Below are 25291 nucleotides of genomic sequence, written 5' to 3' on the forward strand. Positions count from 1 at the left end.
GACTTTCCTACGTCGGGTGGCGGGGCTCTCCCTTAGAGATAGGGTGAGAAGCTCTGACATCCGGGAGGGACTTAAAGTAAAGCCGTTGCTCCTCCACATCGAAAGGACCCAGATGAGGTGGTTCGGGCATCTGGTCAGGATGCAACCCGAACGCCGAGGGAGGTGTTTAGGGTACGTCCAACCGGTAGGAGTTTAAGGGGAAGACCCAGGACACGTTGGGAAGACTATGTCTCCCGGCTGGCCAGGGAATGCCTCGGGACCCCCCGGGAAGAGCTGGACAAAGTGGCAGGGGAGAGGAAAGTCTGGGCTTCCCTGCTTAGGCTGCTGCCCCCGCGACCCGACCTCAGATAAGCGGAAGAAGATGGATGGACAAGGACACAACTGTTCTATTTACTTTCCTTGTACACCATTCAACATGTATTTTTGAATTCATGTTATACACTTAAATCCGGCACATTGAAAAACAAATCCTGTTTATGTTCCTGTGTCTTTTAGTGCAATCAGACTAAACAGTTGTTAAAACCTCACAGCGCTTAAAGTTTTGGATCTTGTGTGGGTGATTCCTTTAAAGATGCACGATGCAGCCGGCAGGAAAAGGACGGGTGCATAGTTAAGTGGTGCAAAAACACAGAAAATGTTGAATGAAATCAAAGATGAAATAAGGATGAAACTAGTTTTTATTCTACACAGTAAACGGTGGATGGATTCTAATTATTTACAGAGAAAATCTGCACAAAACTCAGTGGATCATCCATCCAAAGTTATCATTTAAATAGTTTAAGGGAATCCTCTCGCACATAAATAAAATAATTATTAAAAACTATATCTCTTCACTATCACATTCTGGCAACCAAAAAAATGATGGCAAAACAAAGTTAGAGAGCTGAAATGACTTAATTCTATATATAAAATACATTAATAGAAAATACCATCAATCCAACCATTATGTACACAAATAAAGCTGTGAATTAAAGTAGCTTTAGTGGATATTTACATGTGAAGACAAGTTTTAAGAGGTTGTTGGTTCTTCAGCACCGTTCACTTGAGGTGTTTTCTCTCTGGTTGCTTCATCACAGTCATTCCCAGCATCATCCTGAGCAAAACAACAATGACATCACTTCCTGTTTTTACATAGAAAAAAAAGCACAGTTTGTATGCTTCCTACCTTTCCCATCACCGCCGTCAGTCCTGTGATCGTGTCTGTCAGAGTCTTGCACGTCTTGGCAAACTGCTCCCAGTAGATGGTCTTCTGCTCCTCCGCATTTTTCAGCAGCTTCTCCGTTTGCATTAGCCTGGTTTTCACTTCCTCCAGCTCCTTGGACAGGGATTTGTTTTCTTGCTCCAGGTGCGCTTTAACCTTTGTCTCCTCATCTGGCAAGAGAGGACACAGTTAGGGTAGGGTCTGGGTGGGTTGGTGTGCCAGTCCAACTGTCACACCAACAAGACCGCTGTAGGAAGTTAACTGGTGCTCCAATTGTGTCAGTCCATGTTCCTGATGGAGTTCCACTTAAGTATTTACCCATCTTGGTGTCCTGTACCATCAGCTTCTGTTCAATCTCCTCTCGCGCTTTCACGCTTTTCTCCAGTTTCTGCATCATGCTGCCAACGTCCACCATGGCACCGTTGTACACGATCAGATCACCAGACTGGTTGGGTTCTGACGGCTCGCTCTTCTTTGGAGCGGGAAGTAGCTCTCTGTTGCCTGAGAGGAAGATAGTTGAATAGATGAGCCAGATATCTGGTTGCACAGGTCTTGTGGAGTCTCATTGGTTTGTACATCCGACTAATTCCCACGGATCTCAAGGGCCCGATGCTTGGGACATGTCGATCGATCTGATTTTCTTGAAAAAATATGTTATTGCCGATGAAAATCACAACATCGATCCCCTCTGGCTGATATTGTATTTATTTTTAGTCCCCCTGCTGACAAGGTGGCGGGGCTAAGGTGGCTTAATATATTTCACCTGTGTTGATGGACAATAGCTCACCTGAGGAGTTTTCCATCTGTGCTTCATTGAAGAGAAAGGCAGCCTCATCCTTTCCTCGGTCGGTCAGTTTGCGGTAATAACACGACTCTCTCACTTGCGGCTTGTTCATCAGCTTCTTAATCTGGAGGAGGAGGAGATCATTAGCATGTTAGACAGTCAGAGGTGCAGTGCAGCACAGTTTGTGTTCCTGTGCTCACCTGAGCACGTGACATGTGCAGTCCTAGCGTGTACAAGATGTCCTCCAAGTCTTTCTCCAACAGGCAGCCCCAGTGACTTTGGTCAAAGTAAACAAACGCCATCAGCAGCTCCCTGTTGTGCGTCATCATCTGCTTCTTGTCCTGACGACATCATACATCATCATTTTTACTGCACATAGAACTTAACTTTGAATTATTTAATTAATGCAGTGATGGCAACAAGCTAACCTTCTCTTTTAAACTCTTTTCTTTTGGCAACCTCCGAGCGTCTTTGTGATCTCTTTTGTCGTTTGAAGTGTCATCATCCTTTTCTAAGAAACAGAAATGTAAAGCGTCATTACAGTGGAAATGGAAAGTTTTTAATCAGAGCAGTGCAGATGCCAACGGGAAGTGCCTCAGAGATTATGGTAATGGTATCCATCACAGCTTCAGCGTGGTGCATGATTTCTCATCATAGGACAAATACACCATGGAGCAGTGGTTCTCAACCTTTTTTCAGTGAGGTACCCCCTGTGAACATTTTTTAAATTCAAGTACCCCCTAATCAAAGCAAAGCATTTTTGGTTGAAAAAAAGAGATGAAGTAAAATACAGCACTATGTCATTTAATTTTCCTGAAGGAACTCTCCTGACGGAATAAATAAAGTACTATCTATCTATTAGTTTCTGATTTATTTAAATGTATAATAGTGGAAAAATATTGCTCATTTGTAGTGGTCTTTCTTGAACTATTTGGAAAAAAAGACATAAAAATAAAAACTTGTTGAAAAATAAACAAATGATTCAAATATAAAGATTTGTACACATAGAAGTAATCATCAACTTAAAGTGCCCTCTTTGGGGATTGTAATAGAGATCCATCTGGATTCATCAACTTAATTCTAAACATGTCTTCAGAAAAAAAGAAATCTTTAACATCAATATTTATGGAACATGTCCACAACAAATCTAGCTGTCAACACTGAATATTGCATTGTTGCATTTCTTTTCAGTTTATAAACTTACATCCATATTTTTTTGAATAAATATATTTATAAAGGATTTTTGAATTGTTGCTATTTTTAGAATATTTTTAAAAAATCTTACGTACCCCTTGGCATCCCTTCAAGTACCCCCAGGGGTACGCGTACCCCCATATGAGAACCACTGCCATGGAGGATGGAATGTATTGACAATATCTATGCAAGGATGAGAGCGCAGCATTACCATCGTCGTCGTCGTCATCTGCGTCTTCAGCCTCCATGGGGTCATACTCGTCGGCGTTAGCTGTGCTGCCGTCATCTTCGTTCTCTTCTTCTTCACGTGACTCCTTTTTCTCCATCTTGTCATCGCACTGATCACACACACCAAGCAAAGCACGTCATAAAACAAGCATCGAACTTAAAGTCCTGACTGGTTTGAGTGATTCACCTTTTTCCTCTCCCCCTCCTCATCCTCTCTACATTTCTTTGCTGCTGGCTCTTCGCTGTCCTCTTTCTCCTTCTTTATGTCCTTCTTGTCCACCTCTTTCTTCTCAGCCTCTTTTTTGGCCTTCTTCTTTTCATCCTTGACAGGGATAGCAGCGATGGCTTTGTAGATGCGGTAGCCAAAATCTCTCTGTAACATCTCGTTGAATAGCTCAGCGAAGAGAGAGACCTGCAAGTGACGGAGAACGTATGTTGTTCTTTACTCCCATATCAATGTGGCACGTCTAGCAGCCTAACACAAACTCAAGGTGAAGCTTTCTCACCTCAAAGGAAGTCTCCTTGTTGTCCTCCAGTCTGTAGTCCAGAAGCACGCTGAGGGACATCACGCTGCAGTCAAACTTGCCATTCTTTGCAGACCAGTTGGGGTGAACAAGGATGGTGGGCTCGTCGGGGAGGATGTAGTGTCTTTCTCTGCGTTGGCGCTCCAGCTCTTCTTGCTTCTTCTTTTCCTCCTCCTACCAGGACAGGAAAATAGTTTGCATTAAGTCAGAATGCTGCAAAACCGGTTTAAGCAAATACCTCTCGGTCCTCAGTGCGACTGGGCTCTTCTTCCTCGGGAGGTTTGACTTCTGGTTTCTCAGGCTCCTTGAACTCTTCCACCTGCTCCTCCACCTTCAGCTGCTTGGTAAGTCGGGCAATCAACTGCGACTTTAAGCCCTTGGAGCTCAGAGAGCGGCAGTCGAGCTCCTTACGAAGGTCGTTTACCTGCAGGCAAGAGTAATATTCATAGTTACGACCATGAGTTCTGGAAAGTAACAAGCATCACACTACTTGTGATACGGCGTGGCGCAGTGGAAGAGTGGCCGTGCGCAACCCGAGGGTCACTGGTTCAAATCCCACCTAGAACCAACCTCGTCACGTCCGTTGTGTCCTGAGCAAGACACTTCACCCTTGCTCCTGATGGGTGCTGGTTGGCGCCTTGCATGGCAGCTCCCTCCATCAGTGTGTGAATGTGTGTGTGAATGGGTAAATGTGGAAGTAGTGTCAAAGCGCTTTGAGTACCTTGAAGGTAGAAAAGCGCTATACAAGTACAACCCATTTATCATTTATTTTTACTTCTGCATTACGATTATCAAAACAGGGGAAGAGGAATTCTTAAGTCGGTGTTTTCCAACAGTTCGAAACCAAAGCACATTTCATGGAAGAAGAAATCTCATAGCACATCACCAAGTGTTCTATGTAGTGTTGCTACTTAACGACTAATCACTTTATTTTGATTACACTGCCAAAAAATGTTCATTTAAAAAGGAGAAGTTTGTGTCATATTCGGTTTTTGGATGTGTACGCTCAGTATGGATGTGAAACTTTCAACAACTCATGATTCGATTAGGATTCCAGGAGTAACAAAACGATTCAGAACCGATACCTTGTAATTAAATTATAATAAAATCTGTTTAAAATGAGTTACAGAAGTTCTTCCTGGCTGCAGATGAGTACACACAGCAAATAAGCACATTGATGGCCTAAAAAAAACAAACAAAAAAAACACCTTTTAAAATTGTATTCTTGAAAATTGATGAGTCGACTTTTTTGCTCAATGTAGTTTTATTATTCTGTTTTAGAGTTATTCATTTTACATGTATTTATAGCTAGATACATGTTCACAGCTGGTTACTTTGTGCTTTAATGTAGTTTCAGCTGGACTTCTACTGAAGTGTAAAAAACCCTTTGTCCTCTGTTTCACTACTTTAAATTCAATCTAGTTTAGTGGTTAACATGGCTTGTCTCCAGCTTGTTGTTATGTGCACCAGTATTGATACTTGTACATAATAGTGCTGCACGATAAATCAACATCAAGGTTTTTAATTAGTGTGATCACATTACTGCAAGAGGCTACAGTTTCGTTTTTTTTCCCCTCCAGCGTCACCGCATTTGAGTGACAGAATTGTTGAGCTTACGCTTCTTCCTCGCTTAAACAAACAAAAAGCAGTTTCACTTTGTGCATCGCTCTCTGCACCTGTAAACAGTAGAATTAACTGAAGGCAGTGAGCTCTCTCTTTATTCAGCCAAAATCTTTGTCATGGTGGATCAGTGAGAAGTTCTGCAAAAATTGACGAGGAAAAAAATATTACAAAGCCAAATGTCTTGTCGTGGGAACATTTAAACATCAAATCAGATGGCCAAACGAGCAAATACGCTACTTTTATATTTAGTATGTTTATTTATTGAGGACAGTGTTTCTTAAATATTTACTGTTACATCACCCCCTAGGGAGAAGAAAATATTTTGAGCCCCACTCTCAGTGACAAATAGTATCATTTGTCTATAAAATTGCTATAAATATAAATCTGCATAACATTGTAAGCTTAACTTTAAAAAGGAAACACACCGACCTTTCCTCGTCTCCTACCGTGCATACAGTGAGGCAAAGTGCGACATGCGCTTCATCATATGGTACGGCAAAAAACCATGTTCCGTGAAGTCACACGCGCAGCGCCCCCAAGGGGGACATCCTCCTCTATTTGAGAAGGACTGATTTAAAATGAAGCAATTTACCTTATAATTAAAGCACAGTGGTAAACGATTCTACAGTAATGAGTAGAGGTGGGAGAAATCCAGTTTTACATGCATCTCAATTCGGACATGGACGATTACAGAATCGATTAGAACATTTCAATAAATCGGTAATTGTAAACAAAGTAATGCAGACCGTTCTAAAATTTGTCTGACTTCAGCGAGCCACCTCAGAGATCCGACCAGCTCCTTTGTTATTGGGCACTTACGGTTCAGCTTTGCAAACATTTTCATTAATTTAAGAAATGTGGGAATTAATTTAACTGTTTCTTGTTCCAAATCAATCAATCAATGTTTATTTATATAGCCCTAAATCACAAATGTCTCAAAGGACTGTACAAACCATTACGACTACGACATCCTTGGAAGAACCCACATAAGGGCAAGAAAAACTCACACCCAGTGGGATGCCAGTGACAATGATGACTATGAGAAACCTTGGAGAGGACCTCAAATGTCCCTCTGGGGGACCGAAAGCAATGGATGTCGAGCGGATCTAACATGATACTGTGAAAGTCCAATCCATAGTGGCTCCAACACAGCCGCGAGAGTTCAGTTCAAAGCGGATCCAAGACAGCAGCGAGAGTCCCGTCCACAGCAAACCATCCCAAATGAATCTTTTTTTTAAGTTGCAAGTTATAAACGCTTATTCAGTGAAATTAAAATGAATGTAAAACTGCATCAATAGACAAAGATGCATCAATAATCAAGTTTTAATCGAATCATAGCTCCTGATGCCCAAAAGATTCCCACCTCTAGGAATGAGAAATACCGTATTTCCTTGAATTGCCTCAGGGCATATGGTATGCGCCTGCCTTGAATAACTGCCAGGTCAAACTCGCTTCGCAAAATAATTAGCGCATGCTTAGTATTACCGCCTGGTCAAACTCGTGATGTCATGAGTGACGCTTGCCCTGTCATCATTTTCAAAATGGAGGAGGCTGATTTCAATACCGGTAATTTGAAATCGCATAAAGGGAAGAAGATTAAGAGCTACTCAGTAGGATTTAAGGTCCAAGCTTACATAACACTCTATTTTTATACTGCATGCCTTTGGTAAGTGCCGGAGTGAGAAGAGGTTTTAAATTAATTAGAGGATGCTTACTTTTACCGCATGCCTTTGGTAAGCGCAGGAGTGAGAAGAGGTTTTAAATTAATTAGCGCCCCGGCGGCAATTCAAGGAAATACGGTAGTTTATATCCTTTTAAATGGTTACTTGCATTAACATATTTTATGATTACATTGTAAAAAGTTATCATTTTCTTCTTCAAATTAAGAGCATGATGTTGACAAAAGCTCTGAGTCAGTCTGCATAAAGCCAAATATTTTTTACAGTAAATTATTGCATAATGTTCTGTATGGCACCTTGAGACAATGATATGTTGATTGACAGTTTAAAAGTAATAGCTTTCTCATAATTTTTGCATCTTTATATGTATGAAATATAAAAATGGCAAATGGGGGGGGGGGGGGGGGGTTGGTGCTAGCGGGGTGTATAATATAGCCAAGAGTCATAGATGCATGGCATTCTGGGTGTTATGTTGCGTTTATAATGTTACAGAGCCGATGTTCTCCCGAAATGTGTGTGTCATTCTTGTTTGGTGTGGGTTCACAGAGTGTGGCGCATATTAGTAAGAGTGTTAAAGTTGTTTTATATCACAACCATCAGTGTGATCTGCATGGCTGTGGAACAAGACCCCTGGTTTACACATAGTAAAAGCAAAAAAAACTCCTCCGCCATTTTGAAAAAGACGACAGAGGAAGCGTCACTCGTGACGTCACGAATTTGACCCGGCGGTAAAAGTAAGCATGCGTTAATAAATTTGGGGACCGAGTTTGGCCCGGCAGTAATTTAAGGCAGGCGCATATTACATGCCCGGCGGCAATTCAAGGAAATACGCTATGCAGATTCCAAATACACAACACCAATTAGTATGAAGTTATTATTGCATAACTGGTCCTTTTTAAGCCCCTGGGGACTTTTAATTTTTTATAATCTTTAAAGCCAAACAAGATGTTCTTAAGTTATTTTAAAAGGCATACAATCATTTTGAAATAATATTTTTTTCCAAATTTCTCAGTAAGCAACAGCCTTAAACAAAAACATTTAATGTTTTTTATAAAAATGGTAACCTTTTCGATTTATTAATATTGCAGGTTCAAATAAAAAATAATTCATATTATGCAAATGTGTACTTACTGAAAACTGGCATTGATAACTTGATCAAAAAGCCACCAAAGAATAAAACTTTACCTTTGGTATTTTTTCGTAGAGCTAAAGTTGATTGCGAGATTTGAGCAAAAAAGTAGAAGAATCCCAAAGTTTTTATGCCTTTTGAAAAATAAAAAACTTTGGGGACAGGTCTAATAAATGCCAGTGTATCATTCACCTGGGAAATAACTGGACATTGAAATATCAAAATTACATTTTTTTTTTTAAATAATTAAGAATACATAAATTTACTGAAAGGATAAAAAAAAGTAATCCGTCCTTCAGGTTTAAGTATAAAAATCAAGTTAAAAATTCGGCGAAGGTTACCTTCATTGATTTCGGATCAAGTTTGGCCCAGTGAGTGGGGTTGCTGACGTCCTTCGATTCGCCATCATCTTTCTCCTCTTCCTCCTTGAAAAATGTCGTAGACAGCGAGAGACAAAGAAGGACAAGAAGAAATGTCAGCATGCCACCTGTGATCTATGCAAGCTTTTCAGTTGATCCGTGCAAGAAGCAAGGTCAAAACGGTCTTAAAAAATTAAATAAGTCTTGTTCTAGTGAGCTCGACTGTGCTTAAGTCCACTGCTACTGAAGAGTACACAGGGAAGCTCTCTAGCACTTATAAGAACCAGCTGCCAATCAATCAATCTGTGGAACACAAAAAAAAGGTAAAAAATAAAATAAAAATATAATAAATGGAGGTGTATCAGTACATCAGGAAAACTGAAGCTGGTCTCCGAACATTGTGAGGGTGGGGTGGCCCTATCTATTGGCTTTGGTATTTATGGGGTTTAAAAACTATACATCACATAGAAGCCATCTCTCTTTCTGTGCAACCAACTGCCCTGGAAAAGCCAAACTCTATATTTACTCCAAATGAAAATATAGAAGCCAACAGGAAGAACAGACAAGCTTAGGGAGGTTCTTTTTTCACAATTGGTATGAGAAATCATATGAAAATAAACATTCCTACAGCAGACATTATTTTCATGCAACTGACGCCACAGATTCCAGCATTAAATGAGCTCTTTACGTGTCAGCGTTCAAACAAGCAATCAAATTTAGGAAGCTGTCACAACCAAGCGGAGGAGAGATTGTTTGGAAGGAATTGAAATACACCTAGAATATCTCAAAATTTCAAGAGCTGGAAGCTGTTTTACCAGTTGCCATGGGGGCGTTCACACAAACACAAACTAGTCTCACTGCTTCCACTGTGTGTGTCTGCTGGATGCGGTGGAAGGTGCGAGTGCTGATGGAGGGATGGAGGAGAAGAGGGGATAGGTGGAGGAGTAAACGGAGGACGTCTAGGTGATGTGTGGGTGTCGGGCTCATGTGTTTGCGTGTGTGACATGAGGTGTGTGTTTTTTTGTAATTCCTGTGCCTTCCTGTGAGAAGCGGAAATGAGAAGAGAGGGATTAGCGGTTCAGTGCCTGTTCTCCATCCGCCTCCTTTCGCTCGGCCGACAGCTTCTCAGCCAGCTGCTCCCGGAGTCGCCGTGACAGCACCTCCCACTCTGAGCGGGTAGGAAGACAATGCCAAACATCCGGAAGAAACAAAACCACTGTCTCCACATGAGCGGGGACTGTCCGCCCCTTGTGGGTCTCCTCCGGCCGAAGATAGCGAATCTCTGCAAAACGATACCTGTCGCAAAGGAAGAGGGTGCATTGGAAAGAAACATTCTGGTCAGGGCAAAGCACAAAAAGGCGAGCCTTGCTAGGGCAAACCTTTAGATAACCCGCCCCACCTCCCGCCTTAACAGAGTCACAGAAGGACCTTACGTGTCATTACAGTGACCCAGCCCCACACAAAACACTGACAGAGGGCCCGAGTCGGCAGCTTTCCGACTGTTGTCACGGTGATGGCAGCCAGTTTGAGAAAGTTGACAAAAAAAAAAACAAAAACAAAAAAAATCACAATATAAATCACAGCCTATATTCCTCCGCCTTATAGCTTCAGCCAATTATGAGGGCTCTGCGTTTAACCTATAGGATACATTTGAATCACTACATTAGAACAGAACGAGAAAGCCAGTTAAATATATAATATATTTAACAGAGAGTAAAAGCAACAAAAACAAAACAATGACTGGGGATGTGTCGTCTCGTCCAGGCTACTGCTTCCAGCCACAGTCCATGGGTTTTCATCATGATGGAATGTGAGTGTAAATTTAGAGTGTGACAGATAGAGAGAGCCAAGACGACAACAAACAAAAGGCCAAAAGTATCAATCAACAATACACAAATGATAGTCATAAATTAACAACATAGACATAATGGTGGCTGATGAAATCAAATGCTGAGGTTTTAGCGCTGACAGGGGACAAATGAATGGGATTGATAGGTAAAGTGCTTACCACTGAGTGCACAGACTAAGATCTATGCCCGTGAGTGCCTTGCAACAGCGAATGGCTGTCTTTATGAGGACTGATGGATCCTTCGCTGGCTCAGCTCCGTCCAGAGAGGGAGACCAGTGACCACCTATCGCCATGGCCTCATCTTTGCCTCTCATTCCCACCAAAAACTAAAGGCCAAAAAACATGTACAAAGAGTGTAGAAAAAAGAGATACAATGGTCAGCTAAATGTTCAATCATACTACACCAAAACAATTTTAAAAAGCTGACATCAGATAGGAATTCTCAACATGAGTATTCAGCAATGGAATAGGATTACAGCATCATTATCAGCTCACTTCCATGACTCATTGATGCATAGCAGAGGTGACACTAACCTTGATGAGTCTTGCAGGATGCTGGAAGGAGTCTTTGACTTCCTGGGAATCTTCTGCTAGTGCACATGACTTGTGATAGAGCTCCTCTAAGCTTGGGTTAGCCAGCAGCATCACCTGACAAAATATTCAGGTTGAGCATTACCGTTCCGCTGACAGATCAATGTTTAGGTAATATGTGGATGACTAAAATAACTGGGCTCACTTTTCTTCATGGAAGTTGAAAGTAGGGGTGAAGGAATTGTGATATTACATTGATAAAACCAATAACATTAGAAAACAGCCCTCATCAGGGATCTTATAAAAAAGTTCAAATGGATGCAAGATCGTTCTATCCTGTAGGCTGGTTGGGTGAGAAAATCAAGTGGTCCTATTCTCTACATGCTCTGGTGTTAGTCAGTGAAAGCTACGTGAGCGCTTTGCAAACATTGCATTAGTCGTATGGCACTTCACTGTTTCAGAGGAAGACTTTTCGCGTGCCATTTGCAGAAATTGTTTTACAAACAGTGAGGAAAAATAAAAACATTGCGCTCTCAAACATCAGACCTATTCAGCCACCTGAGACACCATTATCGCTATGAAAGCATAGGAAGATGTCTGCGCTGCTAAAGTAGCTGTTACCATCGGTGCAGCATTTGAAAATTGAAAAACAAAATCGAGTGCTTAAGCGTTCTGTGAAATTACAGACTACCGTTATTTCTAAACAAAAGATATTAGAAATATTGATTTCGGTCTTGAGAAGCATGTTTTTTAATACCGCTAACTACCTGGAAAAAACATTTTTTACAAGCATAGCCAATGCATTTCTGTAAACAACATTGGCATTGTAGGGATCTTCACAGAAGTCTATGATTGTCAAACAAGGAGGGCTTCATTTTAGCATGCAATCTTGATATAAAGTACGGCTGGGCAATAAAACAATATCACAATATATGTTGCAATAGACACAGAATCGATAATAATAAAAGAATGTGTTCCATAAAACGAAATGTTCAATAATCTTTTCTCTTATTTCTCGGAAGACAACAAAAGTTGCGAAACAAGGTTGGTGGCATAAACAAAAAGGTACTTGTTCTCTGCTAACCGAGCAATGCATGAAGAGATCACTGATCAGTGGAAATGACACACTAATAAGACCATAAGGTAACGGTATCAATTATAAAGTTTGGTTGCGCCTCTTGTTGTTACTAGGAGTGTCCTTCTCTAATTTCAGCAAAAAACAAATAGATGATATCGGGTCGCATCTAAAATATTCAATTCAAGCGCTCAAATCCAAGCAATCAAACTTGTGCAAGGCTGGACAGCCAGTTAACATTGAAGTGTTGTCTTAAGCACACAACTTAGTGTTTTTATACCTATCATTGTTCTGAGTAATTTCATTTGAATGTATGTTCTTACATTCCACAATACAAAATAAAAGACTGTATGATATGATGTATACATGATAATGTATCTGTTTAATAGCGTATCACTCAACACTTTAAGATGGAATATTGGTATAATATCGGAAGTGATGCACCACTGTTTGTGACAGTATAAAATGTATTAATTACTGTTGGAGTTAAGAATCAAAAGTTATGTGAGTGTGCATGTAAGGTTTAGCCTACCTTAGCACTATAAGTGTGGTTGGCATCAGGCGGTTCCAGCACAGTTATATTTTTGACAAGAGGATCCACCTCCTTGTGCAAGATATGGAAGTTGCATGCGTTGCTGAACTGAAAGGGTCGCATCATAGGGAAGGCGTCTACCCAGGTGAAGGCGGCACTAAAGAAGTCGCTGGGAATATACAGACACTGATAGCGCCTCCTCAACTCCATCACGTCACAGCTTGAACTAGAAAAGTGAAAAAATAGACCAGTTATATTTGTGCTTGGCTGCTTACAAGAGTGGTACATCGGATTGTTTATTCCACTCACATGTCTAAACTGAACTTTGAAAACTGGACCGTGTAGCGAGGAACCACCCTGCGGAGCCTTCGTGGGGAGCGATCTCGTCTTGGGGAACGCTCTCTGGAGCGTTTGCGCATCGGTGAGCGTTCTCTTGACCGCCTTCGCTCGCGTTCTCTGTCGCGGCTAAAGATTTTTAGAGGAAGCCATGTGTAAGAAAATGACCCGGGAAGCCAGAAAATACTATTTAATAGTCTGTCATCTGACCTGCGCTCTTCTTTACTCCTGAGGATGAGCTCAGGGGGTCGATCATTGCGACTTGGGAAACGTGGAGGGGGCTCGATCCGTCGGACAGGCTGTGGTTGTGGCATGATTCTCATTGGGGGTTGAAGTAGACCCCCGGTAAACACATCTAAGAAACACGCGAAGAGAAAAACAAGGCTTGTTTCAGCACTTGGCATAAGGCTTTTTGATGACACTATTTTTGAGTGGTAAAGCTGACAATTGTTTTTACCTTTGGGAGGGGGCTGAGGCAGCAAAGCCTGAGGAGGGTTTTGGAGAAGAGGACCTAATGAGGCAGCAGACAGCTGCGCCTGCAGTAAGGAAGGAGGAGGAGGAGCCGGTGGTGGAACACTGTACGTGGTCGGTGGAGGTAGTGATTGAAGTAAGGGGGGAGCAGTTTTCATCATGTTAGGAACAGGAGGATGGCTCTGGAAAAAAAGGATGAGATGACTATTTTAATTTTGAAATAACTACTTAAAATTTCCGTAAAGAAAATACTTAAATCTGAGTTTCTCTAATCCCTGAATCAAAAGAACCATAGAGACCAAAATGTTCTACTTGTAAAGGAGGCTCTTAAAGATGACTGAATTTTCAAAGTTCGTCACATCCGCCAAATAAAAATAATTGAAACACCCAAAATGCTATATATAAACTATAAAACATATTTAAGTGGCAAATAATTTAGGAGTCCATTATGAAGATGCTATAAAGAAATGGGGTTAACTGCTAAAAAACACAAAATGCTGAAGCTGAGAAAAATATCTGTGATTTTGGTCATGGGTTTTTAAGCAAAGGAAAAAAAAAAGATAATAGTATTAAGAACAAGAGAATGTGTGTGGTATAGGGACTATGTGCAGTTACATTATGTCTGTTGTCCGTTGTGCAGTGCATGTCAGGGTAGCGCAGCGGCATCCCTGGCTCATTGAAAAGGCTGCCCAACTGCGGGGAATGTTGAGGTAATGGCTGAGGCGGCTGCTGATGCTGGAGAGGAAAAGAGAAAAAAAGCAATCAACAAACTGCATGCCTACAATAGAGGGAAGAAAATCTGGGGAGAGAAAGCTTTAAAAAAACAAACAAAAAAACATTGTCAGTTTTTTTAGCTGCAGAATTGCATAAATATAAACATTTAAAAAGGCAATGGACTTAACATTTTTGGATAGTTTCTAACAGGCAGTTTCACCGTGTAGCTGATGTCCCTGTAATTCAGTAATTACCACATTGACATAAACCCAGAATAGGATATAAATAAAGTGGACAGATGCAATGAAAATGATCTTGGGCAGTTATATATAGATATAAATATAAAAGACTTATGTAGCTGTGCTGACAGAGTTTGCATGCTTTGAATATTAAATAAGCTAATGATGCGGAGTTATAAAATATTATTACAAAATGTGTGATTGTAAAATCTCCTGAGGAGAATGTATATGTATTGTGTTAATTGCGTTGCAAGGCGGAACAAATGTTGTGACGTTGCGCCTCACGGACTGTAAACAAGGAGGAACATGCATGAAGGGAGGGGGCTTTAAGTTTATTCATTAATTTGTTTTCGTTACAAGCCGCCAACGAGGTTTTGCTTTTTTTGTAATTTAATGTCTTTCCGAGTATTGATGCAAAATCGAAGTCTGATGTACTGTATTTTCTAAGTTCTCACGGCGTGGATGGTGTGTACAGCAAGGAGTCGTCAACAAACGCCCCTTTTACAAAAAAGAACTTTCCTGTGTTGCCGTGTATTAAAGGAGCTACAACTTGTATGAACTCATTAAACTCAAACAAATCATAAAACAATACTAAAACTTCATATCAATAGATTAATCTGAAGTTGTTAGAAGATTAAGTGTTGGAAGTAAAAATACATTTTTGCTGACTTATTACACTTATGAGCAGGTCCTTTTGGATCCTAAGAGTGAAGTGAAGTGAAGTGAATTATATTTATATAGCGCTTTTCTCTAGTGACTCAAAGCGCTTTTACATAGTGAAACCCAATATCTAAGTTACATTTTTAAACCAGTGTGGGTGGCACTGGGAGCAGGTGGGTAAAGTGTCTTGCCCAAGGACACAACGGCAGTGACTAGGATGGCAGAAGCGGGAATCGAACCTGCAACCCTCAAGTTGCTGGCACGGCCACTCTAAAGAGTAAGCGTGTTTTGTCAATTTTAAGCTTTTACAAGGGTGAAGACAGTTCACTATATTTTGACTCCTGTTTGCGCTAATTTGCCCAATATATGAGTCCCTTTTTTAGTTCCATCCCTCCATGTCAAAATATGTGTGAGTGTGAGATGTAAAAAATTACTCTTGGGGGGAATTTGTTTAGCAGTTTGCATGTGAAAAACAACCAGACCCTAATAATAAAACAATCAGATTTTTATTCTAGGGAAATAAGCCTTAAGCATTATATTCGTGCACTTAAAAGGCTGAATTTCTCACCTGGTTCGTCAGCTGAGGTAAGGTCTGGATGCGTTGGGCGTTCCACTTGAAGGGCAAGTTGTGGTTGTACACAGCCTCCACCAACACCCGATCACCAACTTGTGGTGTCTTGCCTTTCACAGCACTGAGAAGAACACGCCAAACAATCAGAGTGATATACATGTAAGTGCCACAAATCCTAGCTACAAGTAACTGCAGAGAGTATAAAGACCATCTTCTTTAAAAAGGTAAAGTGTCAACTGGAAAAAATATGATTAAAGTGGTCATCATGGAGTTCAGTATCTTTTGTAGAGGTCAACTTTAATGACTTCACTCACACCATAAATATACTCTCCGATTGGGGAATGCCTTCTGACATATACCTGAGCTGAAAGAAGACATCTTCATCAACAAAGCCGAAGGTGTCGTGCAACTTGTTGACCACGCCAGTGAAGACCCGCTGCTTCTGTGGCTGCTGCTGTTGATTTGTGCGCGTCGTTGGGTAGGACACTGTGATCTGGGCTGTCTGCTGGGCATTGGACAGGCTCAGGCTTGTGGGTAAACCCACTGGAGGCTGAGAGGATACCCAAAAGAAGGATTTAAAAGCCACCAAAGGAAATTATCCCAATATCTATTACAGGCAAACCAGAGCAGGTAAATATATTATTGCACATTACCTGCGATAAAAGGGACGGTTGAGGTTGTGGAAGCTGTAATATAGGTTAAAAAAAAAAAAAAAAAAAAAAAAGGTTATCAGGTTTTACGCCTTTAAGAATAAGAAAAAATGTAATAGTCAATTGTGCGCAATTGACGATTAAGCGTGTCGTGAAATATTTATTGCAAAAAGGAATGTACTACTTGATTACAAGCAGCAGAGGTGTTGCTGCATCAGGCAAACTATTATGCAGTCGGAAGAAGAACAACACAAGTTGGGCTACATCCACACAATCCACCGCTATGGCTCAAGTTGTGATGAGCGCGTAACTATTCAAATTTTTTCAACAGAGAAACTCAAAGACATTCAAAGTACTGTTCATCACTCCCAACGGACCATGTTGGCTTATTTCATTACAGCATGTCCCCTTAAAGTTAAAACACCATCAACAAGAATGACCACATCGAGCAGTGGAAAAATGGACTTGTTTACTATCAAGTTTGTATCTTAGTTGGTAAAATGAAATCTGCGACGACTGGCTAATCGTGTGAGAGAGAGGGAGGATGCTGTGTACATGATCAGGTCACAGAGGTTGGCTATGGCGTCTGTATGGTTTGTTGACAATGTTTCTTTTTCCCAAATCTTACTCTACTTGTCTAATTGTTATGGATTTATTTTAAAAGCAAAATGAGAATGAAAGGGTTGAAATCCATATTCGCACAGGTGCTACTTATTGTTTCTAGTTGCACAATTTATTTTTAGTCGCAAATTAGTGCTGCATGATTAATCGAAATCCAATCGACATCGAGGGCTTTAATTAGTGCGGTTAATAACCGCAAGAGGCTGAGTTTTTTTTCCCTCCGTCAGTCAATTGACAGGCATGTCCATCAATCAGAATTGTTGAGCCTTAGTTCGTCTCTCGTTTCAAACAAAGAAAGACATCTTTGTGCAACACTCAGCACCTGAGCGCGTTTATTTAACAGTAGACTTTAATAACAGTAACAGCCCTCTTTTTATTCACTCACAATCTGTCTCGGCGGAGACTAGAGTAGGGCGCCGCCGCCAACACACGGTACAGAAAGCCCCACGAGTCGCTAGTGAGAAGTGCCGCAAATTAACAAATTGGGAGGAAAAATATATAATTATAAAGCCTAATGTCTCGTGGGAATATTTCTTTAAATCAAACGGGCAATATGAACCCATCAAAACGGACAAACAAGCGAAAATGCCACGATCATGTGATGGCAATAAACAAAACATCCAACCTCATTTTTCCAACTGGGGAAAAAAAAGCCCTTTAAGCTGTTCAATATCTATTTATGTTAAAGATACTGAATACAATACAATGGTAAACCAACAGAGTAATGAGAAATAAAGTGTATATCATTTTAAAGAAATATTTGCATTAATATATATTGTAATTACATTACAAACACTATCATTTGTATTGATTATTTCTTGTGTTTAAGAGCATGATGTAGACAAAAGCTCTGAGTCTGTCTGCATTAAGCCAAATATTTTTCAAGTAAATTATTGCATATTGTTTTAATGTGTGGTACTTTTAGATTAGAATATGTTGACAGTCTAAAAAGTAACATATCTTCCTTTAGTTATTTTCGCATTTTTAGGCATAAAATATAAAAATGACAAATCCAATCTGAATTTTGGAGAGAAAAACCGCAATCAGGTTTGTTCTCAAAATCGTGCTATGGGACAGTCCACTCAGAGTACTGATTGTGACAAAGTGTTCACCTGATGAGGAACACTGTAAAGGGGCTGCTGGGGTGGTTGTTGAGGAGGAGGCTGCTGCTGTTGTTGTTGCTGCTGCTGCTGTTGTTGTTGTTGTTGTTGCTGCTGCTGCTGCTGCTGCTGCTGCTGTTGTTGTTGTTGTTGTTGCTGCTGCTGCTGATATTGTTGGAGGGCTGTATTGATCTGAGACTAATGACACGGGAAGCTGATTAATACACAAGTATGACAAAGTGTGACAAATAGGTTTGCTAGCCTATATAAAAAGTGGCTTAGCTGTGACCGACCTGCTGCAGTGCCGCTGCGGCAGCCGCTGCTGCTGCTTGTTGCTGCAAGGCGACAGTGTGCTGAGACAGCTGATAATTGGACTGGCTTGTGAGAGAGGCCGCCGCCAAAGCTGACTGCTGAGTGTAAACAGCCGGAGAAGCTCCCAGTAGGGATGGCTGCTGTACATTAAGAGCTGCAGGAAATAAAGACAGAAAAAGAAATAAGAAAATAGTTGGACCTTTAAACACGACATTAAATATTGGGTATACTCACAGTGTAAGTTGATGTCAAGAGACTGGCTTGTGTGGCCCGGTTGGGACACTGCTGTGGCGGCAAACTGAGTCGCCCACGGTGGATTCTTTTGTCCCCCGAACTGGGCCATGACTCACTTGGATGAAAAATTCTCCACTTCACTTGTTTAATTCTGTAAAACATGGTTAAGGGATATGGAGAGATCAGAAGTCTAACATACGTGCATTTTGTTTGCAACATTTTTATTGAAATAATCAAAACTGTTTTAACTTATAAGACCAACAGGACAATTTATTGTCTGCACACAGTATTTCTAAATGCTTACTAATTCCATCATGCACTTATAATCAGGTCAACCAAAATATACAGCCACAGTTTATTTTTAGAGGCAGTCAGTTCAATACTGACCAGAAAACCGAGAAAACAATACACTGTTTTTCAACCACAGTCTGGTGTGCTGTGAGAGATGATCTAATTTCACCTATTTGGGTTAAAAATATTTTTTTGCAAACCAGTAATTATAGTCTGCAAATTACGTGTTGTTTTTGAGTGTTGGTGCTATCTAGAGCGCGGCAGAGTAACTGTGTATTAACATTGTAATACTCTTCCATATCAGTAGTTGGCAGCCGGTAGCTAATTGCTTTGTACATGTCGGAAACAGCGGGAGGCAGTGTGCAGGTAAAAAGGTGTCTAATATTTAGACCAAAAATAAACAAAAGGTGAGTGCCCCTAAGAAAAGGCATTGAAGCTTGGGAAGGCTAAGCAGAACGAAACTAAAACTGAACTGGCTACAAAGTAAACAAAAATAGAATGCTGGACGACAACAAAGACTTACTGTGGAGCAAAGAGGGCGCCCACAATGTACAGCCATACATGACAATTAACAACAAAATAGGAGCGCAAGACAAGAACTAAAACACTTCACACAGGAAAACACCAAAAAACAAAATAAGTCACGCCGTGATGTGGCAGGTTGTGACACTACACCTACTTTGAGACAAGAGCCATAGTGATGCATGACTGGTTATGGTTAAAATTCATATCTAACAATTGCGAGAATGACTTTTAACTGTCAATTAATGTTTTCTGTTGGCGGTGTGCCTCGGAATTTTTTTCAATGAAAAAAATATGCCTCGGCTCAGAAAATGTTTGAAAACACTGGACTAAAATATACAGCCAGTTTATTTTTAGAGGCAGTCGGTCCAATATTAGTCCATATATGCTGAACGTTGATTGATTGATTGAAACTTTTATTAGTAGTTTGCACAGTACAATACATATTCCGAACAATTGACCACTAAATGGTAACACCAGAATAAGTTTTTCAACTTGTTTAAGTCGGGGTCCACGTTAATCAATTCATGGTACAGATACATAATATCAGCATAATGCAGTCACCACACAAGTTAATCATCAGAGGATATACATTGAGGGGGCTGATGTAGGGCTGGGCGATATATCGCGGGTTTGTCTCTGTGCGATATAGACAATGACTATATCGTAATATTTGAGTATACGTTCTCACGCAGTTGCTTTTAGCTGCGGGCATTACACTACAGGCTCTTCTCGCTCCTTCCTGTCTCTCCTTCTCACAAACATACAGGCGCACAAACTTACACACGTCACATACTGTCATGTCATACGTCACATACGTATACGCCCTCGCCCAGCAGAGAGGTAGCAGACTGGGCTACATTAGCTAGCCGTACGAGTGGTAATACGAGAGAGAGAAGGTGCGGATCTGGTAACAAATGAAGGAAGACTTAATTCCCAATAAAAACAGCAAGGGGGCCATCGTCTGGCGGGGATTGGGCTTCCAGTAGGAATATGTCCGAACAGACAACCGTACTTTGTCAAGTGTGGGGCAAAAGCGTTGCTATAAAAAGTAGCATTACTGCTAATATGTAGTACATTTGAAAAGTCACTCGCTAGAGAATGAAGACAATTTCATAACGTCCATAGTAACCTACCACAAAGCGAAGGACGTATACTATTTGATTTCCTATTATGCAGCTCATTTTTATTTGACACTTAAAATGTCGCTGACAATCTTGCACTTTCTGTTTTGGAAATGACATAATTGATTGTGCCATTGCTAAATAACTGTTTAATAAATACACTCTTGGTCAAATGACTTAGTTGTGATTTCCCTCTCTGCATTAAAGTTTAAAAGTAGCATATATGAATGCAGTATGAAGAAGAATGTTTTAATGTAGACACATAGAATCATCATACTTCTGTGATTATATGCATCAAGTGTTCATTCAAGGCCAAGGCAAAATATCGTAATATATATCATATATGGCCTAAAAATATCAAGATACTAAAAAAAGGCCATATTGCCCAGCCCTAGGCTAATGGTTGGGTTGCTATCAGCATATTTCAGTCAACAATTATATCCTTTGAGAAATGGAATACTGACCTGCAAACCGATTGATTGAGACTTTTATTAGTAGATTGCACAGTTAAGTACATATTCCGTACAATTGACCACTAAATGGTAACACCCGAATAAGTTTTTCTACTTGTTTAAGTTGGGGTCCACGTTAATCAATTCATGGTAAATTTGTAAAATGGTAAATTCACGACAAAACAATACACTAACATTATGCGTTCAACACAATGTGAGCGCATACTGGGTCAAGAACAACAACTTTGCAATGGCAATGCGACATAATTAAATACATAATTTGATAAAATACTTATAAAGAACGACAACGTGGATCATTATTACTATCTGCACCGACTTCGGAGCAAGGTTTTGGCTTCCCAGCGCTTTCGGACAATAAATGACTCAAGCGTGCAGAATAAAGAGGGAATATTTTGCATTTTAACGGGTAAATTTGACAATGACTTGAAGCAAATTAGTTTAGTGCAGGGGTGCCCATTACATTGATCGCCAGCCAGGCTTTAAAAAAAATAGACTTAAAAATTAGCGATCATCAATCTTTACCAAGACGTCACTTGATTGACATTCACGGCACCCGAAGGTCTTGTGAGATGACGCTGGCTGCTGCGAGATCATTATTAAGAAGAAATGACCGAGAGGAAGGCGAGAAACACTTTTTATTTCAACAGACTCTAGCGCTGTACCTTCCGTCAAAACTCTAAAGGCCGACTGCACATTTCCTACCTTCACAATAAAAGCCCTGCTTCATGCTGCCTGCGCTAACAAAATAAATAGTCGCTTTCTGAGCGATCACTTGTGCACGCCAGCTTTACGAAACTCTTTATTTTGTTAGCGCAGGCAGCATGAAGCAGGGCTTTTATTGTGAAGATAGGAAATGTGCAGTCGGCCTTTAGAGTTTTGACGGAAGGTACGGTGCGAGAGCCTGTTGAAATAAAAAGTGTTTCTCGCCTTCCTCTCTGTCATTTTTTCATAATAATGAACTGGCAGCAGCCAGCGTCATCTCACAAGACCCTCGGGTGCCATGAATGTCAATCAAGCAAGCTACGGAATTTGCCGCCTATGTTTTTCTTGTAAAGTGTATGGAAGCTGGATAAATAAGACGCCAAAAACCAACCAATATCATGTGGTATTGTACAGAAAGGAGGACTTTTTTTCTCCACCATTCGAAAATGTGGGCGTTATCACCACTACTGTCTGATTCCAAGCAATGCAAGTCATCAGAATCAGGTAATACACCAACTTATATTATTGTCTTCGTGAAAGAAAGACATCTATATGTGTTACACATGCTTTTATTATCATTAAACACATTTAACTTGTTAACAAAAACATCTCTTCCATAAATAGATATATATAAATGATATACCTTATTTCCTTGAATTGCCGCAGGGCATGTAGTATGCGCGGTGTCACGCCAAATTTCTTCCCCCTGGAAGACATTTGGCGGGACAGCCCCTCTAATGCCTGAAGGACCCCAATGAGGGTGTAAGGACCTTAAAGCAGCCCACAAAGCTGCCTGTTTTAAAAGCATTATAATTAGCTGATTGTCATTGGTGAAAAATACCGATGAGGAAAAAATATTAGCATTCCAGTATGCTAACCTTTCCAGCTATTTTTGCTTCGCTAATTTTGCAGCTGTAACCCTTAAGAGTCATAACTTGCTCAAAGCAGCCCACACAGCTGCCTGTTTTAAAAGCATTATAATTAGCTGATTGTCATTGGTGAAAAATAACAGTGAGGAAAAAAATATCAGTATTCCAGCATGCTAACCTTTCAAGCTATCTTTGCTTCGCTAATTTTGCAGCTGTAACCCTTAAGAGTCATATAACTTGGTATTATCACACCCTCATTGGGGTCCTTCAGGCATTAGAGGCGCTGTCACGCCAAATGTCTTAGGGGGGGAAGGTTTTTGTAGGGGGAAAGAAATTTGATGTGACACCTGCCTTGAATTACGGCCAGGTCAAACTCGCTTCGCAAAGTATTTAGCGCATGCTTAGTATTACCGCCTGGTCAAACTCGTGACGTCACGAGTGACACTTCCCCTGTCATCCTTTTCAAAATGGAGGAGGCTGATTTCAATACCGGTAATTTTTAATCACTCTGCCGCTCCATGTTCAAACTGCTTCCACAGTGGAGTGTTTTAAGCCTCGTCTTAAGACCCACTTTTATTCTTTGGCTTTTAACACTACGTGAGTTGTGTGGTCCTTTGTCCTCCTCTGTGTTTTTTATACACTTTGATTTTTATTTTACTGTTTTAATTGATTTTACCCTTTAAAATAGTTTTTTAATCATATTTTCTTTTATATTGTTTTTATTGGTTTTATTTTTTATTTATTTTTTGTTTTATTCAGTCATTGGTGGAGCATAATGTTTTTTGTAATATTGTTTTTAACATGGCTGTGCAGCACTTTGGAAACATTATTGTTGTTTATATGTGCTATATAAATAAAGTGGATTGGACTGAGAAGAAGATTAAGAGCTATTCAGTAGGATTTAAGGTCCAACCTTATATCACACTGAAATTTTTACTGCATGCCTTTGGTAAGTGCCGGGGTGAGAAGAGGTTTTAAAATAATTAGCGCATGCTTACTTTTACCGCATGCCTTTGGTAAGCGCAGGAGTGAGAAGAGGTTATAAATTCATAAGCGCCCGGGCGGCAATTCAAGGAAATAAGGCAATTAAATAAAACATATGATAAGATACGTATAAAGAACGACAATGTAGATCACTATTACTATCTGCACCGACTTTGGAGCAAGCTTTTGGCTTCCCAGCGCTTTGGAACAATAAATAACTCGAGCGTGCAGAATAAAGAGGGAATATTTTGCATCTTAACGGGTAAATTTGACGATGACTTATTGTAAGTTAAAGTTTTATGCATATCATTTTTTGTCATTTACAAGAGTCAATGATTTTAATAGATTCTGCTGACACAGCAAATGTTGCGCGGGTCTAGCTATCGAGCTACAGTTAGCCAGCTTTAAATTACAGTAAGCTAGCTTGACAAAAATGTTGCCTACCGGAGGTAAGAAAAACAAATGTGTGCTCAAGTCACGCTGAGTTGGACTCATACATATATATAGTTGATAAAATTGCAACTAAATTGCGTCAGGAAACAATTAGCATTTAGCATCTTAGCTTTTTGACCAGAGTCGCCTCGTGCAGGATTTGTTATGAAGGCCTCGGCTAACGTTTGCTGACATAAGCAGCAGACTTGGCGTCGACACAGTTAACCGAACGGAAAGAAAAACACACATTAGTGAATGGTAGCAGTCGTCGTTCAAAAACACATTGACGTAACGACATTTAACTTGGATAAATACCGTGGGTAAATTTGGTTAAATCAGCGACATCGCCGCTTACCGCTGTCCACTGTTGCAGCCGCTCGGGAAAAGACTGCGCATGCGCCGAACAAGTTCCATACGGTCCAAAGTTGACGGACTAATAAAGACACGTTAATAATTGACTTGCCCGAATATAATTATTTATACTGCTCTTGAAGATACATTAAAAATCTTATTTTTTCAATAAATAATAAACTTGCTTATAAAATAAAAAATAGAAACAATTTTAACAGGAGCAGCGCTCAGGAAAAGACTACGCATGCGCGGAACAAGTTCCAAACGGTCCAAAGATGACGGACTAATAAAGACGCGTTAATAATTGAGTTGCCCGAATATAATTATTTATACTGCTCTTAAAGATACATTAAACATCTTCTTTTTTCAATAAATAATAAACTTGCTTATAAAATAAAATAAACATTTTTTTTAACAAGGGCAGCGCTCAGGAAAAGACTACGCATGCGCGGAACAAGTTCCAGACGGTCCAAAGTTGACGGACTAATAAAGACGCATTAATAATTGACTTGCCCAAATATAATTATTTATACTGCTCTTAAAGATACATTAAAAATCTTTTTTTTTCAATAAATAATAAACTTGCTTATAAAATAAAAAATAAAAACATTTTTAACAGGGGCAGCGCACAGGAAAAGACTACGCATGCGCGGAACAAGTTCCAAACGGTCCAAAGATGACGAACTAATAAAGACGCGTTAATAATTGACCTGCCCGAATATGATTATTTATTCCGCTCTCAAAGATACATTAAAAATCTTTTTTTTTAATAAATAATAAACTTGCTCATAAAATAGAAAAAAATATTTTTTAACAGGGGCAGCACTCAGGAAAAAACTGCACATGCGCAGAACATGTTCCAAACGGTCCAAAGTTGACAGACTAATAAAGACGCGTTAATAATTGAATTGCCCAAATATGATTATT

General features: G+C 40.1%; 1 protein-coding gene across 3 annotated transcripts; it reads right to left on the reverse strand.

Annotated features, from left to right (window-relative positions):
* Nucleotides 1–659: 659 nt before the first annotated feature.
* On the reverse strand, nt 660–24425 carry ccar1 (cell division cycle and apoptosis regulator 1). Of its 3 annotated transcripts, XM_061910118.1 has the most exons (26): nt 24369–24425; nt 18617–18767; nt 18364–18536; nt 18083–18268; nt 16353–16385; nt 16059–16249; nt 15697–15820; nt 14131–14250; nt 13502–13697; nt 13255–13399; nt 13018–13173; nt 12709–12934; nt 11105–11218; nt 10730–10896; nt 9807–10017; nt 8704–8787; nt 4170–4355; nt 3914–4105; nt 3595–3819; nt 3391–3517; nt 2414–2496; nt 2186–2326; nt 1989–2109; nt 1520–1702; nt 1166–1371; nt 660–1093 (listed from the first exon to the last, which is right to left on the reverse strand). In XM_061910118.1, the coding sequence occupies exons 2-26, from the start codon at nt 18723–18725 to the stop codon at nt 1010–1012; spliced, it is 3783 nt and encodes a 1260-aa protein (XP_061766102.1). In that variant the 5' UTR covers nt 18726–18767; nt 24369–24425; the 3' UTR covers nt 660–1009. The 3 variants fall into 3 exon arrangements, with proteins under 3 accessions (XP_061766102.1, XP_061766100.1, XP_061766101.1); XM_061910116.1 differs by having other exon boundaries at nt 13018–13399; XM_061910117.1 differs by having other exon boundaries at nt 13018–13399; nt 24329–24417.
* Between the last annotated feature and the right edge of the window lie 866 nt (nt 24426–25291).

The sequence above is a fragment of the Nerophis ophidion genome, linkage group LG09 (genome assembly GCF_033978795.1).
Source record: "Nerophis ophidion isolate RoL-2023_Sa linkage group LG09, RoL_Noph_v1.0, whole genome shotgun sequence".
Taxonomy (NCBI): domain Eukaryota; kingdom Metazoa; phylum Chordata; class Actinopteri; order Syngnathiformes; family Syngnathidae; genus Nerophis; species Nerophis ophidion.